The sequence below is a fragment of the Artibeus jamaicensis genome, unplaced genomic scaffold, assembly GCF_021234435.1.
Source record: "Artibeus jamaicensis isolate MK-2021 breed Jamaican fruit bat unplaced genomic scaffold, CSHL_Jam_final contig_432, whole genome shotgun sequence".
NCBI classification, from domain to species: domain Eukaryota; kingdom Metazoa; phylum Chordata; class Mammalia; order Chiroptera; family Phyllostomidae; genus Artibeus; species Artibeus jamaicensis.
In genome coordinates this window covers 4,986,127-5,005,289 of record NW_026521828.1, presented here as the reverse complement: position 1 = coordinate 5,005,289, position 19,163 = coordinate 4,986,127, and the positions used below count along the sequence as shown (strand labels likewise).

The 19,163-nt window shown below is 39.5% G+C and overlaps 1 protein-coding gene across 1 annotated transcript in view; it reads right to left on the bottom strand.

The window, feature by feature from the left end:
- GABRB2 (gamma-aminobutyric acid type A receptor subunit beta2) overlaps nucleotides 1-19,163 on the bottom strand; it is a 240,742-nt gene that overhangs the window by 15,381 nt on the left and 206,198 nt on the right. Inside the window, exon 9 of the mRNA XM_053665953.1 lies at nucleotides 14,752-14,996. Coding sequence (XP_053521928.1) covers nucleotides 14,752-14,996 — 245 coding nt within the window. The remainder of the gene's footprint in view (nucleotides 1-14,751; nucleotides 14,997-19,163) is intronic.

Below are 19,163 nucleotides of genomic sequence, written 5' to 3'. Positions count from 1 at the left end.
AGCAGCGCCCTCCCAGGGTGGCACCTGGGGTTGACAGGCAGGTCTGACTGACTCAGAGATGCCCAGTCCCCTGGGGCAGTCATGGCAGCTGTCCCCAGTGGGGGGAAGCCTGCCATGGTGCCCTTGAGGCCAGTCCAGCGTCCAGAAATTCTCTGCAGCAGAAGCTAGAAGTGTTGAGAGGCAAAGAGACAGCCTGTTCATTGCTGAAGGAGATTTCAAAACTGTGTCAGGTCCATGGTGCCTGGGTGTCAGGTCTGCCTGGGGGGGTCCCCTGCCAAAGCGAGACAAGCATCAAGCAATCCCGCACACCCCTTCTCAGCAGAGGACATAAAAATTTCCTAATTTCTCCAGGAACACAAGGTTGCTGGAAGTCCTGTTCTTGTTATTTTACAAAATAATTTAATATTAATGGGAAGATGGTGGATAAAAATTTAATGCCAGCCTTTGATTTCCAAAGCCGCCCAAGGAACACACAGTTTTCTCTGCACTTTCCAACAGGTCAGAGTCTTCCCAGAGTTTCCTCAGTGATCACGGTATTCATGACATACTAGGCCAGTTGCTGAATTTCCTAGACTTTTTGATTTTATCAACTGCAAAACCCACCATCAACTTATTGAAAGGTATTTCCAAAGAAGGAAACAATAAAATAAAATGTTTACAGTATATGTAAGTATGACGCTAACTTCAGAAATGCTCAATGGAGAATCTTTGTCTTAAAATTGAAAGCTAGTGCTCGTCTTTCCTGGAAGATGATGTTAGTAAGTACCCCACGACCACGTGGATGGACGGCCAGCACTGCCCGGGCAGCGTGGCCTCGGGGCTGGTGGGGTGGAGTTCAAGTGCTGGGACAGAAGGAGCAGCCGCAGACAGGGAGGGCTGCCGTGTGCCTTGAAAACCCAGAGTGAGACACAACCTTCTCTGCTGCCTGTTAAGTTTTGTTTTGTGTTGGGCTGGATGTTCTGACAGAATAAATATACTTCCAAACTGCAATTCCTTGGTTGTGATGCTCACTCTAGGAAAATGAGTCAGAGGAGGTTTGTGCCTCCTTGCCAGACCGGAGATGGCGGGCTCCCTGAGTCACGGGGGCTCACAGAGGGACCGGCCCTGTGGTGGACTAGGACAATGGGGCAGCGTCCAGGGCTTGGTCCGGGGAATGGGTGTCACTGGAGACTTCAAGGGTGCTGGTTCCGTTACCTCATCTATAAAATGGGGATTATAGTCACTGTTGGGGCCTAACTTCCGACACACGCCCAAAACACACGTACTGGCATATTGATTACTTTGAATTGTAGTTGCTTAAGAAACAGCCTGTGCAAGAAGAAAACCCTGACCTCTCTCTCCCACCAAAAGCAGGAGACAGCCTCTCACGGGACAGGGGCCTCACGGCTCCTGAGGCCTGAGCGACAACTTGGCACCAGAGTTCAAAGAGGCCTGGTTAGAAAAGCCCGTCTCAACCAGCCTCGGAGCACCTTCACTAATGGACGACCGCAGCCCCGGCTCCGTCTAGGTTCCTCTCTAACCGGACACCCAGACCTTGCTTTGTATTCCTTTCTAATGAGCACCAGCTTCCTGTCCCGTCAGCCTCTTCAGAAGCACTTTGTTTCTTTGTCTCAAAGGGATAAAAATGGTGCCTGGTTAGATCCTGTCTTTGAGTCTCATTTTATGATCTGATGGTCATATTGTGAATGCCCCTATTATTGTGCACCTATTAAATCGTTCCTTTCCTGTTATCTAGTCTTCAGTGCAGTGTACTGTTAGCCCAGCTGGGGGACTAAAGGAGGGTGAAGCCAGGGAGGAAGTCCCCTCTCCCCAGCACTACCCGCTTGCACCTGGTGACTTGAGATAATTAAATGAAGAACCACAGGGCCCTGGCTGGTGTAGCTCAGTGGATTGAGCACAGGCCTACAAACCAGAGGATCGTGATTTGATTCCCAGTCAGGGCACATGCCCGGGTTGCAGGCTGGTTCCCTGCAGGCCAGTTCCCAGCAGGGGACGCATGAAAGGCAACCATACATTGATGCTTCTCTCCCTCTCTCCTTCTCCTCTAAAGATAAATAAATAAATAAAATCTTTTAAAAATTTATCATTAAATGAGAAACCACAGGAAACACAGTGGAAAACCGTAAGTTTTCCTATACCAGCGCCCAATATGATCACAATGTAATGGGCCTGCCGGCTTGGTTATTTACTGCTCACCTTACAGTTCACCACTTACTTTCTCTCATAATACAGCCAGTGTAAGAAGTATATCTTCTGGGATGAGCCATTTTTAGAGTAAAAGTTGGGCCCAAAGTACTTTGAGTTGTCCCAATACAGAAAATTATTTGATAATATTTCTCATCGTAGACTTTTTTCATATTTTCCAAGGAAAAACTTGTTAAAGTGTTTTTTAACTGGAGTATGATATATATATGATACATGTACGATACATGATATATGATATATTATGATATATACATATTCTGTGGTTTACAAATGCATGTGTAAATTTTAAATTAATAAGCAACTACTTGTAGTAGCAATAAATGATAGTAGGTTTAATAGATATGAATCCATGGGACTAAAAAATTTCAGGAAGGAAGACGCGGTCAACATTCTAGGGCTATGATTTTTAAGGGGATGGCATCTTGGAGATCACATCCTTATTTTACAAGACAGGTTGAGTTGTCTGGTGTTAAAAAAATATGGCTTATAAAGTGCCACAATTGAGACTTAAATCTTTTCTCCTGCTGAGTTAAAAAGCTGTTTTATCCATGGGGACCTGTATCTACAGAGGGAACAGTGTTGCTATAGGGATGTCCAAGCTCGGAAATACGAGGTCTCTGTCTCGCTGCGTCACTGGTATCTTGACCCTTAGGTGACAACGTCAATGAGAGAGCGAAACGGCAGGGGCCTGACTACTGCCAGTGCAGGGCAGTTGCTGTTCATCCCAGGGCATTCCCTCCCTCCCTCCCCCTGGCTGCCCCCGCCGTCCCTTCTTGCTGACAGCCACAGAATATATTATATTATATATGATATATAATACACGATCATTTTATATTATATATTATAACATATTATATCGTATTATTTTAGAATATAATATAAGCAATAATGATTAGAAATGAGCATTCGCTATTTTTAAGTAATTATCTTGGGTTATTCTATTTAAGTGATATGTAAAGAACTGGGAAAAATACGACGTGTTTGTGTGTGGTTTGTACGAGTGTGAGTGTGGGAATATAGTGAGATGTAGTTAGTGTGTGCCTGTGTGGGGGTGGGGGGAGAGAAACAGAGAGAGAGGTCGCACTGGAAAAACCAGGTGAGAATATGTACATATACTTATGCTTTTGTAAACCTTAGCAATATACACTCACTTGAGCAGTTCACACACTACAGAAAGACAGGGAGTGGGAAACAGACGTGTTCCCATCCTACTATCCCATCCTCCAAACGTAGCCACTGGGGAAACAAGTTTAAGAAAATGGTGCTTGGACCATGGACATGGACAACAGTGAGGTGACTGCTGAGGGAAGGCGGGTGTGAGGGGACTAAAAGGCAATGTAAACACAATACAATAAAGATTAAATAAAAAATAAAAAACAAAAAAAATAGTAAAGGACAGTGCTTGTGCTATTGGCTTTAGAAAAATGTAAAGTTGACCAATGTCTTGAACCAACATGTTGGTGTTTCAAGATGGATTACATGTAAAATTAAACAATAAATAAGGTATAAAAAGAAAAACTTTCAGAAAAATTTCGAAGACTGCATGTCTTCTAAAAATTTAGAAGCTTATCTTAGAATTTCAAGAGGAGTTTTTATCCACTGTAGAAAATACAAATCACAAAAGTACAAATAAGTAGACAATATAACAATTAAAAACTTATATGGCATGAACAAGAGCTTAGAAAAGTATCTGCAACGCATATGCTAATAAAGTGGTTAATATCTCTGTTACACTTACAGGCTCCTGAACACACACACACACACACACACACACACACACACACACAAATGGCTACGAATAAGAATAGGCATTTCACAGGGAAGCCAATTCCAATAGCATATACATATATGAAAAAAATACTCAATTATTTAAGAAATGTGAGAAATACAAGTAAAAGTAACATTATCACTATTATAAGTGGCAAAGCGTAATCAGTAATACTGCTGAAGGGAAGTGAGACAGGATCTGCTCACATAGAAGCATAAACAGATGCAATGGATAGAGGAAAAAATGACCAGATATTATTGGTGTCTTTTCTCTTCAGGAAAATAGGGATTTATGTGGCCTTTACTTTCTTATATTCTTCTAATATTTAAAAAAAAAACCATATGCTCAAAAATGTAACTAAAAAGGAGGCCAAGAAAATTAGGCTCAATGTGGAAAGAAAAGTTTTACCTGATAAGGGTAAGAAAGAAAAATACAGAAATTAAGCCTTTTGATAAGGTTCAATATATTCTCATTCTTTCCTGGATTCTCAATTTTCTGTTTGGTTTCACGTAAGTGATGTTTGTGAAAATATTTATATGTGATTTTTGGCTTATTATGGATCTTCTGAAACATGCAGATCTCTGATTTCTGTAGACTCTGATTTGAAGGGCAGACATGTGGCCCTCCATCTAAATAGCCCCAAGTGGACATCAGTTGCTCACCACTGTTTGTTAAATAATTCATATGGTATGAAATAAACTTTTACCAAGAACTTAATTCTCTTCTGCTTCTAAGTCAATTCCTATTCTTAGAGAGCACTGGTCTGGTGCTATGTTGCATTAATCACTGTGATTTTTTAATTCAGCAAAACTTCTGATAGATCTATTCTCTAATTATTTTAACCTTTTGATTCTTCATATATTTTCTTTCAAATGGACTTTAGGATTACTATGTCAATTTCTAAACAAAGCACTAAGGAAACAAAACCCCAAATGAAGCTCATTGGTAACCCAATGAGATTACATTAACTGGATAGAATAGTTTAGAAAGAATTGATTCTTTAGAAATGCCCTCTTACAAAAACACAAAGTTTCCTTTCATTAAAACTTTGTATTTGTAAAGGGCTTTTTTCTTCCCCTCCGTTGTATTTTCTATTACTGTTTATATACTGTTAGACCTCTCGGCCTTCCCAGTAAAGGCTCTGGTTTCTAAGGTCTCAGGTGGAATCGACTTCCTCACAAGCTTTCCCGAGACCCCAAGATGGGCGGTCCACGGAAGACCCACTGAGAAACACTGTTGTAGTCGTCACCTATGTACATTGTACACCTGTCTTTAACCTTCAACTTTTTAGATTCATACACCCTAAAAATAAAAGTCCTTGTTATAAATTAGAAAACACTTTCTCCCTTCTCAACAACATCCATCCTGATTTTTTTTACATATGTTTACTATCTAGTTTTTAGAAATATTTCAATTAGCTTTTATCCTGTAACTTTAACTTTTGGAGTTGTATGGCTTTAGTCATACATGCTGCCTTTAGTTGCAAATGCAGGCAGACTGCCTACTCCTAGTCTAGTTTCTCACCTTGACTACCTTTTTTTTTAAAGACTTTATCCATTTATCTTTAGAGGGGGGAAGGGAGGAAGAAAGAGAGGGAGAGAAACATCGATGTGTGCTTGCCTCTTGTGGGCACTGGGACCCCAGCCTGCAACCCAGGCATATGCTCTGACTGGGAATAGAACTGGTGACCCATTGGTCTGCAAGCTGGCACTCAATCCACTGAGCTACACCATCCAGGGCTGGGGGCTAGGTTTTTTAATTTAAGCTATTTATTTTATTTTTTTAAAGTAGAAACTCATAGATGCTATGTTCTATAAGGTCTTGCATGTTGTGGACAGACTGCCTTTCTGTAGTAACAACGACATTCTTAGGTTATATTTTCTTCCCTCCAGAATCCTGCCACATTTTCCCCTGTCTCCTAAAACTTAATCTGTCATGGAGCAGTGTGAGGCTTATCTTTTTTTTCTCTTCCTTAGAGGTCATTCGCCTTTTCTGAATGGAAGGTTAGTGCTTTCAGATGGTATAATAAGGAGAGAAGACCGTTTAATTTTTACTTTGGAACCCAGTGTATCCTTTTGGCCGACTGATCAATTTCATTACCGATATGTATAAACATATAATATGTAGCATAGCATTGTAATTAAGAGTGTCTGTAGCCTCTAGTTATATTTTCTGTTCAACCATTTTTTGTTATCTAACCTTAAGTTAATTATACTCTCTAGGTGTCAGTTAATCACCTGTAAAATTATAATAATATAGGGCAATAATAGGGACTTATAATATACGTAAACTACCTAAGCTCAGGGGAGTCATTCAGGAATTATTTATTAGTGTAATTATTATAATTAGTTATTGATGTCAGGTTTAAATACAGGCATGTGCCACACAATAATTTTTCAGTCCACAATGGACCACATACTATAATCCCATAGATCAGTGGTTTTCAACCGGTGTGCTGCGGACTTTTATACATGGGCAATACTGGACTATTTCCCCTTAGACTGTCAAATAAAAAAATGACAACAGCTGACACAACAATAGTCATCTGGTGTGAATATATAAAAGTCATACCTGTTTTTGTCAGATCAGCAAAAAATATATTTTTGGTGTGCCACAGAATTTTAGCAATTAGTTTCTGTGTGCTATGAAATAAAAAATGGCTTCGAATCACTGCCATAGATAATAGAGCCGAAAAACTTCCTATTGCTCAGAGACGGGGCCATTCCAGTGTCTTAGGGCAACACCTTACTCACGTGTTTGTGGTGATGCCAGAGTGAACAAACCTACTGCACTGCCACGTTATACAATCACAGCACATACAATTACTCGTACCTCAGAGTTGATAGTGATAATGAATGCCCACGTTACTGGTTTGTGTATTTACCACACTATCCTTTTTATTATTGTTTTACAGTATGCTCTTTCTACTTCTTAAACAAAGTTTGCTGCAAAACAGTCTGCTGTGTTATGTCGGCAGCGGGCTCATACATCTCCTGTTTACTGCATCTCTTGATTGCATCATTTTCTCTTGTGCTTGATCTAATCTTGCGTTGCTTTTTGTACCGCAACATGCTGTACAGACTTGTAGCCTAGGAGCAAAAGCTCTGGTGTGCAGCAGGCCCTGCCACCTAGGTTTGTGCGAGTGGGCTCTGTGGCATTTGCAGGATGACAAATCACCCTCGATGCATTTCTCAGAACATAGATCCACTGGTGAAGCGTCCACGGCTGAGTTTTTTCTATTCCACTTTTTTGCACTCCATACTTCATTAACATTGTGGTTCTGCGTGCTTAAAACACTGCACCTGCCTGTGTATCAACTGTGTTTACTCTGAGTATTTCCTCGTATCTCTGCATCTCTTTTCTTCCACATTTGGCATAGTTATCTACCGCGTGAACTTTGTGTGTTGCCATACTGATTCCCTTTCTTACTATCTTAGATTTTGTTATTAGTTTCTATAAAGATTGCTTTGCTTTCATTTTTGCTTTATTAATAACATCTTATTTATCATCTTGCCATTGACATTTTGTTTCATATTCCCTTTCAATTTTTGGTAAAGAATAAGAAAAAAAACCTTTGTTATAAAAAATTTTAATTTATTATGAAGTACATTTTTTCCCAATGAAAGTCATTATCTCTCTTTTGCATGCTAAGTTTCTCTCTTTCTGTCCAGAGTGTGCAAGAGGGAGGGAGTAAGGAAGTGCAGGAGGAAGGGGGAGGGGCAGAGGGAGGAAGTGTGGGGGGTGAGAAATGGACGCATTGGTAGTTTCCCTGCACAGCTGCCATGCTGCTTCTTTGTTTAGATGCTTATTTTGAGGTGGACCTTTTCATAACACCTTCCCATTTGCTCAGGTATAGCCTGAGTATATTTCACTGGGTTCTGCTTGTACCAGTATTGCTTCTGCTTACACATATCTTCCTCTGCAGAGGTTCAGTTTGAGCTGGATGCTGTTTTGTTTTGTTCAATTGCTGTTTTATCCTGCGTGTCTTTTGTACAGAGAGAAGAAAAATCGCGGGTGCTTTTTTGGATACTTCCAACTCCACTTCTGTAACAATTTGACAACTGGACAGTTAGACATCAGTTTTCTCTGTCATTTTAAGGGCTCGGTGATGTGTGTTTGTGCGTTAGTGTGTGTGCACTGCCGTGTCTCTCATCTGGTGTGAGTAGGTGTATAAACTATAGCAGAGAGTTTCCAGGCAACAACTTGGTGCTATGCATCACTATGTTTTAGAGGCATATGATTTTTGACCCAGGAATTCCATTCTAAGAAATAGATTAGGAGTCAATAATGTATGAACATGTCAGCAATGGGATGCTTATTTCGTACTTGTTTATAATGAGGAACTCTTAGAAGCAATGCAACTATCTAGCAACAGGTGCCAGTTACATGGATCATGGTACATAATTTCAATAAAACATCTTGTAGCCATTAGAAATGATGTATACATATATGAGAAGGTCAGTAGAAAATGGCAGTATACACAATAGCAGACCGAAATCATTTATGTAAAAGTATGTCCCTAACTGGGACTAAAAGGCCGTGTTGACAATGATTATATCAGGGTGTGGGGGGTAGGTAGTTTTCATTGCTTTTTGTACTTTAAAAACAAGACTGTTTGTGAACTGGTTTTATAATCAGAAAAACAGTAATAGAGCCAAAAAACCAAACAAAACACAACCCTGAGACACACACACCTTCCCTGCTCCCACCCGCAGAGTTAGACCGACTGTCTGCTGAGTGCTCTTTGCTGGTACCACCTACGGCCCTTAATTATCTCATGTAAGCCTCTCAGTAGCTCAGTGAGGCAGACATTGGTGTTTCAATTTTCAGATGTGAAACTTGAGGAATGAAAAGGTTAAACACATGTGTCATAAAGACATGCCTGGATGTGAGCCCAGTTCAGGCCAAACCACAAAGGCACCATCTCCCCGGGGGTCCCCGCTGCCTCTGAGGACTGGCACGTCATCCCGGTGCTTTTGCGTGTTACAGGCTTAACAGCTCATTATTCAAAATCAGAATACTAGTCCTGATTTCATAGTTTAAACATGAACCTAAAAGAGGACTCAGGGGGTAGAATAAAGACATACCTGACAAAGGAAAGTATAAGAGCAGGACACATCGAGATTCATATTTCAATGGAAATCGTCGAGTCTTCTTTTTAACATGTCATCAGAGAGTATCATTAACTCTTTCAAGCCATCAACTGAGCAATTTGATGCACCGAAGAGGAAAATGTTCTTTAAAATATCCTCTAGATCCGAGGATTTTCGGAATTTTCATGTCACTTTACCCAGTCATCAGGCCCATCATGCAGTATATTTTGGTTCTGATTTTGAAAAAATTCAACCATTTTCATCATAAACCCAAACTCTAGCTGTCAAATGTTTTTTTCGGAATCATTAGCATTCTACCCAGAACACTGCCCAATCCAATCAGTCTACTTTAATTTCAAAAAGAGTAGCCAGGGTTCAAAACATGAACAGAAGCAACAACAAAAATGACATAGCCCGCGAACACGGACATAGCAGTGACTGGAAATTTAGGGGATTAAGAGGAAAACGGTGATTTAACAAAGTCTTGAACATCTCCTGGGATCTGGTCGATAGCATTAATCAGACTCTGTAACTACACATAATACAACAAGTAAAGAAGTTAAAAAAAACAACTTAAAACACCAGAACAAAGCCATAATGGTTAATCATACTTGTGCCCCAACCTATGGGCACTAACAATGGGTATCAAGGAATTCGGGGTCCGAGCAATAAAACAAAGGAAGAGCGTGAGATTCACAAGGTACAATAACGGCAGCTTATCTGGCATCGAGTCCTCATAAGAATGATTCATACGCATTTAATATCATTCACTACCTCACCGAGAAACAGAACATTTAAAAACTCGGAGTTGGGTAAGTTTAATGTGAGATAAGCTGGAATGCTGACCACCCTTCCCCACCTCCCCCTCCTCCAACAGGGAGGCCAGTATGAACGACAATTTGCTGATTAAGAATTGTGAACATGAGGATTCAGAAACGAAACCCAAACTACTAGCCAAAAAAGATAATACGTATTTGTAAAATAAATAATAAAGCAACAAGGACTTGATGTGAACATAACATTCCTAGGCACAGATTAATAATCTAGGATAAAAAACAGGTTCTGGAATTCTGAGCCAACTGACAGAAGAAACGCACAATTCTCCACCTACCCACTAACTAAAAGAAACAGGAGCCAACTAAGGAAAGCTGGAGCTGCGAGGACACTCTATCCTCTCAATGCAGATGAATGAGATGGTCCACTTGGTTTCCTTGTCTATCACAACAGCAACAACTGAATGGAATGATGATGCTTAGATTCACCACAGCTGCATTTTTAAAAAGCGGACCCTGGAAAGCCCCACTAGTGTCTCTCAAAAACATTTCAACTTATCCCCACGTCTTTGTGAGTACGAGTCTACATATTATCTGCAAAGAGCACACACATTATTTTAAAGGGAAAGGCTAAACACATTGGCCCCAACAGAAATACAAATAAATGGATTAAAAACTGGCTATCTAACCGTATACAGAGAGAAATCGTAATTGGTAGTCCGTCTAGTTGGGGAGAAGTTTCCAGTTGGGTCCCACAAGGATCGATATTGGGTCCCATTTTGTTTAATATCTTTATAAAAAATCTGGAAGACAAAGTAGAAAAATGTGCCAATTAAGTCGACTGAGGCTACTGGATGAGGATTGGGGGTTCAAGTAAATTGGCTGTAGATAAATGCTAGTGGTCTTCAGAAAGACCGGTCATCACAGAGAATAGGACTTCTAATTAGTTGTATCTTTTTTAATGTATTATTTAAAGGAAAACTAATGCTAAGCACTAGAAATAAATGGATTTAAAAGATCTTAGTGGCTTTGTATAACAGCAAATTGGGAACAATGGATAAAGCCAACACAGAGGCTGACAACCCCCCTAAATGCAGGATGAAGAAGACTGACCCCACACAGAGGCATTTGGGGGTGGCTATATTTGGAGAATTTCAGAGATGCAAGAATCAACATGGTGGAAAGGCAGGAGTAACCACATTTTCAAGTATGTATATACTTAGTTATTGGCAGAAAAATAAACAGGGAAACAACATGAAGCTTAAGTAAAACAAAGAGGGGAGCTGAAAACTTCAAGACATAAGCAAGAAAAGTGGGTAAAGTTAATCCAAAGCAAATTCTATAAACACACACACACAAACAGAAGAATGCAAGGGATGATAGGTGGATTCTTCTAGCACAAGGATAGAGATTTTTTTTTGCTACTCCAGAAGATACATGGGAAGAAGAATTGTCCAGTGGCCCTCTTGTTGGTTTGAAGTTTATTTTAAAAATATCTAGTGCTTCAAAACTAGATGTGTCACATGAAGACAACTGTGACAATGACATTGCTTGTCAGTCCTGGACTCTCCCAGGTAAACAGGTGATTTTCAGGTGAATTAAATATATAATGAAGGTGGAATCTGCTTTTTAATTATATGTTTTTTTTTCACTTATTAGCACTGTGGGTCATACTCTTGGAGAGGATAGAATAGGAAAACCCAGCTCAAGCCTCGAAAATTTTAACTTTGCTATGCAACTTTGACTATTTGACTTTCCCCAATAATTTGTTTTTTGCATGAGTTGAATGACATTATAAGAACTGTGTTAAGAGCTGCAGATACCCTTGTTAAAATAAAGACTTACAGGACATTCACAAAGAGAAGAGATGGGAAAAATGGGAAAGTAAGCCGTGGAGGCAACACGGGCTCCTGCGTGGCCAACTTCCATTTCCCTTCCTCCCTGACCTCAGAGCGGAGAGCACAGTACAACTGTCACTTTGGATCACCAGACTCTCAGTGTCCACCTTTAAGGACACTATCAGAAGGAAACTGAAATAGCTGAGCCCTTCCCTACTGACTGATTTTCCCAGAGCCGCCAACAATACTCAGCTGATTTTATGTGCCCAATCTTCAAAGAAAAAAATCATAAGAATTACAGTTGGAATAAAGGGGCATTCCTGATAAAAAAAAACTGACTGGCATTATTCATGACACTCACACAAAAGAAAGCACTGGGCCATCAGCATCCAGTGTGGGCCCCCCTAACCTTTCCTGCTTGGGTCCGAAACAAACCATGGAGTCAGAAATGCCAAATGGTCACCTCTCTGTTTTACCCTAATCAATACAGCTGTAAGTATTCTGACCTAAGAAATAATTGGTAAAGTTAGAAGTAGGTCATTTGCTATAGATTTTAAAGCTAAAACCCGATAATTCAGGATTTCCCTGCTTTGACTTTGCAACTTCTGACCTGAAACATTCCTCCGCAGAGAACCCCCTCTATTAGGGAAGGGATTGCACCCTACATGCTATCCATGTGAAATACAGAAGTAAACTCACCAACAGATCTGGAGACTGTAGATTTTGTTTTAAAAAGTAATGTGTACTGTTTATAATATTTTAACATTTTATTAACATTTACTAAGTGCTCATCATGAGCTGGAGACTGTGCTACCCTCTCTATACATTATACAAACAATCTTCATAAAAAACCTATGAAAGAGGAATTAACCCTATTTTACAGACAAGGAAATTGAGGGTTAGTGAGGCTCATTTTCTTTTGCCTGTCATCACACAGCTATTACACAGAGTAAATCTTGAACCTGACTGACTTCAAAACATTTCTTCAGTAGTATTATGCTAAACAATAACTCCTGATGTCTTGATACTATGCTTGCTGATCAAAGAAAGTGGAGAAACCACTTGTCTTAAAGAGTTTTAAGATTAGGACAGAGATCTTACTGGGCCTCAGTTTCTCATGTTTAAAAACAGGAACTGGATTAAAACAGAGGATTTTTAGCTCGGTGGTACTGATGTTCTGGAAAGGGAAATTCTTTGTCATGGGGAGGCTGTGTAATGCTCTGGAGATGTTCAATGTGGCATCCCTGGCCTCTACCCACTAGATACCAGAAGCAATCTCCTCCCTGCAGTGTGGACAACCTATAGTATCTATAGACATAGCCAACTTCGCCTGTGGTTTGAGGACCACTGGACTAGAAGAACTCTCATTATGTTGGTTGTTCTCTCATATTCTACGTTCTGAATTGTGGGTCCAACTTCAGCCAAGCTTTTTCATCGCTATGGGGTACTTCCCTCTCAGCACACTGAATTTACAACTCTGAAGCTCTCCAGGTTCAGTTTGCTGGAACACTGCCACTCTCCGGGTCTTAAATTTGTCATTTAAATGCAAATTGGAATAAAAAAAAATTGGGTAGATGAAAGTGAACAAAGATCAGATGTTATTAAGTGAGCTTTGCATTAGGCAATGGATTTAGACTCATTTGAAATGGCAGTTTTACAAGAGAGTTTTCATTTATTTATTCATTTTCTTTTCTTTATTAAGGCCACCAACTCAGGACAATCATAAATTGGGTTTAAATAGCACTCTCTCGTTTGACAGCCTGAGAGAGCCAGAATGTTACATTGGAATCTATTGATAGTTTTTGATAGTGAAACTTCAGACATTGGGAAGGAACTGAAAGCTTCCCAGACCTGTGGTTCACTGGCTTTCAAGGGCCATACTTTGGATTCGTATCATTACAAATAACATCTGCCAGGAAAGGAGTGCCTCTGGTTAGAGAACTGTCTAAAATCGAAGATCAGACATGGATCTGTGGAAACATTAGTGAGTCAGTAGCTTTCCCTGGATTTGCTCCAAATAAAATTCAATAATAGACATTATTTATAGTGTTCTAATGAAGTAAACTGACATTAGAAATATTAAAGTGTCAGTTCAATAATTAGTGCTATGGTGAAGGATTCCGGCTGGTTTAGAAGGACCACTGTTTTCCTAGTTCCAGCACTCTGAACCCGGATGCCCAGGCACACCCGGGGACAAGCAAATCAGAATCGCTGGGGAGGAAACCTGGATGTCAGTATTCTTAATGCTCTTGCAGTCATTTGACGAGGCACTGAAGGCTGAGAACCACTGCCTTAAAGAGTGAACCGGGTTTACAACTGTGTGGGAATTACTCTTTGAGTTATGCCTGTGAATGATGAGCAAAGAGTACCGTAATCTGTACAGCTATAATGAGAGCAGCAAGGACTTAAGCAAGATAGTGGCCTGCTGCAGTCAAATACTTCAGTGATTTTAAGTGGTACATGTGCAAGGCATTAAGTAATTATCTCGCACTTAAGGAGAAAATTATTCTTTCCTCCCCTTCCACTCCTCTTTCTATCCTTCTGATGACTTTAGGGAGAAAGTGTCAGTTTGTTGCTGGTATGTCTTCTCTGTACTTGCTTATCTCCCTTCTAAATCATGTGAAATGCAGAGCTGAGGCCCAGCACATAGTAATAACCTAGAATTTAGTAATATAATTACATTTTTATTTATTTATACTTATGATTATTTTTTAGCAAGTGGTACTGCTTTATGTGATAGGAAATTTCCTTTTTAAATACATTTAAATAATGTGAGTAAACTGAAGTAAATACAAGGTAAGTAATAGTACACATCATACTGATATGGAAGAAGTCACAAAGGTGTTTTTAGGTGACTGTGGTTTGGGCAAGCCTAATGTGAAGGGCAAGGACATCTGAATGTTGTATAATGAATGTAGGCCTCCATCGCTAATTATCTTTATGATTTGGGGAAAATTACCCATTCTCTTCCCTCGGCCTTGGTTTTCTCATTTGTTAAACAAGACCTTGAACCTGTATCGTGGGTGTTCTTCTACGAGTTTAAGAAGCAAGGAGGGCTTGGCCTCTGGGTTTACCTTGTTGACATCCAGGCGCAACTTTTCACTGTTGGCACTAGCAGCCTTCTCAGCCGCTTTCTTTTGGCGCTGGGGTCCCCTTCCAAAGAAGATGTAGTTGACCAAAGCGTATTCCAGGAGGGCCATGAACACAAAGACAAAGCACCCCATCAGGTACATGTCGATGGCCTTCACATAGGGGATTTTAGGGAGAGTCTCCCGGAGGTGGGTGTTGATGGTGGTCATTGTAAGGACAGTTGTGATTCCTGGAAAAAAAAGTGAGAGTTAGAATGATAATGTTCCAATTTCCTTGCTGCTCTCATTATAGCTGTACAGATTACTGTACTCTTTACTCATTCATAGGTATGCACCACAAAATAGTTACTGGGCACTTGTTATGTACCAGCTCTGTGACAGCCCTGGAGATAGGCATAAATCATCAATTTATAGTGAACGTTAATCGCTTTAGAACCTGTCTTTAGTTACATGTGTAATAGTTACAGTTATTTATCTAGTGGGAGGGGGTTGAAAAGGGGTTGAAATGCTGCTCTGTTAAGACACATGTGTAGGCTGAGTGTTGAGAATACACAGAAAACCCAACTAGCCTTGTAGTGTAGCAGCAAAGAGATCAGAAAATGGAGATTTTGGAGTTGCATTTTGAAAAATAAATGGGAGTCATCCATCCAGGCAACTAAGGACTGAGGGACAAAAGTGAGGTTAGATCTTAGGGCATGGGCGGTGAAGAGAGCTTTCTGATAAAGAGGGGCTTGCTTTGTGGGGTGGAAGTACCCAGCTCACCAAATACTCTCAAGAAAGTCAATGTGGCCACATGAGGATATGATGGGAAGACTGGTGAGGAAAGTGAAGGTTAAGTAAGGGCTCCATAATGGAGAGCTATACATACAGAGCCTAATGAGGAGTTTGAACTTGAAATTATAGGCAATGTGGGGCCACTGACCAGCTTGAAGCAGAGAGATGCAGGGACAATTTGTGTTTATGATAATCACTCTGGTAGCAGCGTGGGCATTAGAGAAGCATGTGAGCCAGCGATAAAGAATACCATTGAGAGTTTTTCAGAATAATATGTTAGGAAGGGGAAATAAGATAACTGCAACCGTCCTAAAATTAATGAATGCATTATATAGATGACATGGAGAAATGATTGCAAAAATTGGGAAGCTGGAATCGTAATGTAGTAGAGAAATTAAAAATCTAACCCCCACATTTCTAGATTGGGCACCTAGGCATGTGACGCACAAATAAATTCTACAGAAATATTACAAGATTCCATATGGACAATGCCACACCAGGTGATGGCATTTAAAACTGTAATTATTTGTCCACCCAAGTAAGCATCCCTCACGGTGGGGAGTAGTTTCCCTCAGAGGTATAACTGGAGGGGTAAACAGAGACACGTTGGAAAAAGCACCAGGGGTCTAGAGTTCTGAGGATGGCAAGTTCCAGCTTTGTGAAAATAGAGCTCAGGGTCAAGAGCGCACAGATGGGAGGGGATGAAGTCACCATTTCAGCTGGGATCTCTCTGACTCAGAAACCTGTTTTCTCACACACTACCTAATAGCATATCCCAGAGGTTGCTTTATTTCAGTGATTTTTAAAAAAACATATGTTTTCTGATTTCATCTTATCTCTCAAATAAGATCACAGGTTTTGTCTTGTTTGTATACATGCTCATAAAACAGATAAAAAATGAATTTGAGCATCGGATTCTGAGCATGGCCAGAAAAACTCTGGTCTTGCTTCAGAATTAGGTGTCTGTTGTACAGTCCTCATATCTCTTTATAATATTAGTCTTTTTGAAACATTTTCCAGTTTCATTTTTCTCTTCATTATATCAACTACAGATTATCCTGTATGTCACATATATCATAACACTGACAATGCTGATTTTGCTATTTATCTAAATCTCATTTTAAGGTATTTTTGACCTAGTAACAAACTGTTAGCATGTTATTTTAAACTTTTCTTTTAAAAAGTAAATAAGTTACTTATTTCTCTAACAGATGTAAAATCAATAACAAACTTTTACTTTGAAATAATATATTTACAAATTTCATTCATTCCTTTTTTAGCAAATATTTACTGACCATCATTCACTATGAGACACACTATAGACAAACTATGCAGATAATGAAATCAAAATTAGATATGGACCTTTCTTCAAGGATCTTTCAGTACCAGGAGGAAGATGACATCACAAACCAGATAATTTTAAACTATAATAGTGGTTTGTCTATGAAGGGGAGATTGATAGTATTTTAAGAGGTTAAATCATAGGGACTTGACTCAAACAAGAACTTCTCTCTTCCCTCCTTGAAGCACCACAATCTAAACTTGACACAGTAGCCAAAGGGATCCCTTTAAGAGTGACATCAAACAACCCAATTAAAAAATGGGTAAAGAATCTGAATAGACACTTCTCCAAAGAGGACATACAGATGGCCCATAGACATATGACACGATGCTCAACATCACTAATCATCCTAGAAATGCAAATTAAAACCACAATGAGATAACATCTCACACCTGTCAGAATGGCTATCATCAATAAATCAACAAACAACACAAGCTGGAGAGGATGTGGAGAAAGGGGAACCCTTTTGCACTGTTGGTAGGAACACAGACTGGTGCAGCCACTGTGGAAAGCGGTAGGGAGACACCTCAGAAAGTTAAAACTGGATCTGCCTTTTGACCCAGTGATTCCACTTCTGGGAATATATCTGACGGAACTCAAAACACTAATTCGAAAGAACATAAGCACCCCTATGTTCACTGCTGTGTTATTTATAATCAGCAAGATGTGGAAATAGCCCAAGTGTCCATCGGTAGATAAGTGGATAAAAGAACTATGGGACATTTACACAGTGGAATTCTACTTGGCCATAAAAAAGAAGAAAATTTTACCCTTTGCAACAGCATGGATGGACTTGGAGAATATTATGCTAAGTGAAATAAGCTAGTCAGAGAAATACAAATGCCATGTGATTTCATTCATATATGGAATCTAATGAACAAACTGAACAAACAAGCAAAACAGAGACAGACTCACAGATGGAGAGCAGATGGCAGCTACTGTGGAGTGAGGGCAGGGGTTGGGGGATTGAGCAAAAAGGAAACAGGACTCATGGACATGGACAACAGGGTGGTGATTGTGGGGGTGGGAAGGGGGTAGAAGGGACTGAACAGTAATGAAAAAAATAATGAAAAAAAAAAAAAACCCCCAAAATTAAATAAAACAACTGAAATGTAAACCATAAAATATAAACCATGATACTGCAAAAAGTAAAAATAAAAAATAAAATTGAAATAAAATCACGTTATTTCTTTGATCAATCACTAATTATGCTCAGCATAAGACCTTTACTGTGGCCCCCAACCTGCTTTGTAATCTTCTCGTCCTTTCTCACACACATTGTCCCTACCCCTGAACCCTCTCCGCATTTGCCTCACTGATACACTCATGGCCTGGAATATTCTTATCCAGATAACTGTTGCTTTTCATCCTGTAAGTCTCTGTTCCATTGACATTTTATGAATAAGGTCTACCCTGATTATTCTAACCTGCATCTCTTGGCATTACCAACCTCCCCCTTCTTTACCTTGCTCATTTCCCTCACTAAACTTACCATATAATACAATCTGCATGGCTACTCAATTATTGTCTGTTTTTTACTGTTGGAACATAATTTCCAAAGGGCACTGCTTTATGTCCGGTGCCTAATATATTTGGTGTGGCACAAAGGTGTTCAACAAATGTGTGTTGAATGAATGAATAAATCAATGACTTCTCCAAGTAAGTCATGACTGAATTGAGAACTCATGGTGGAGGAGGTACTATTTCAACATTTAAAGAACTAGTCAGAACTCAAAATAATAAGGATTATTGATTATTTATGTCAAAGATCATAAATTTACTATATATGGAATAGCAACATAAAAATGTTCATGAAATATAACTTATTCTACTCCTGTAGTCTTATAACAAAAGAAAAATAAAGCATACAATAAGTGATATCTTGGATGATTTCTCAAAATTTTCGCTTTGTTTTCTCCTGCCCTCCGCCATGCTACTCCAAAGTATTCATTAGATTTAAAAATTTTTCTGCCTAGCTCTTTGTTACATACTACACTTTCTGATTTCTTGTTCAGGAAAAAAGATGGAAGGGAAGTCTCCCCATGTAAGGAAGCACAGATACAAACTGAATGATTATCAAGCAATATTCCATGAACTATGCTTCAATAAAAATATCACCCTGATGGGACTAATTTAATTACCAACAGCTATTTAGTTAACTAATTTTGACATGAAAGAGCTTTAATACGTGTTTAATTGATTTAATGCTGAATCAGATCATCCAAAGTCTCAGAGTCAAATCCTTATAAAGTGTCAGTCTGGTTTTACCAGGCATCACAAG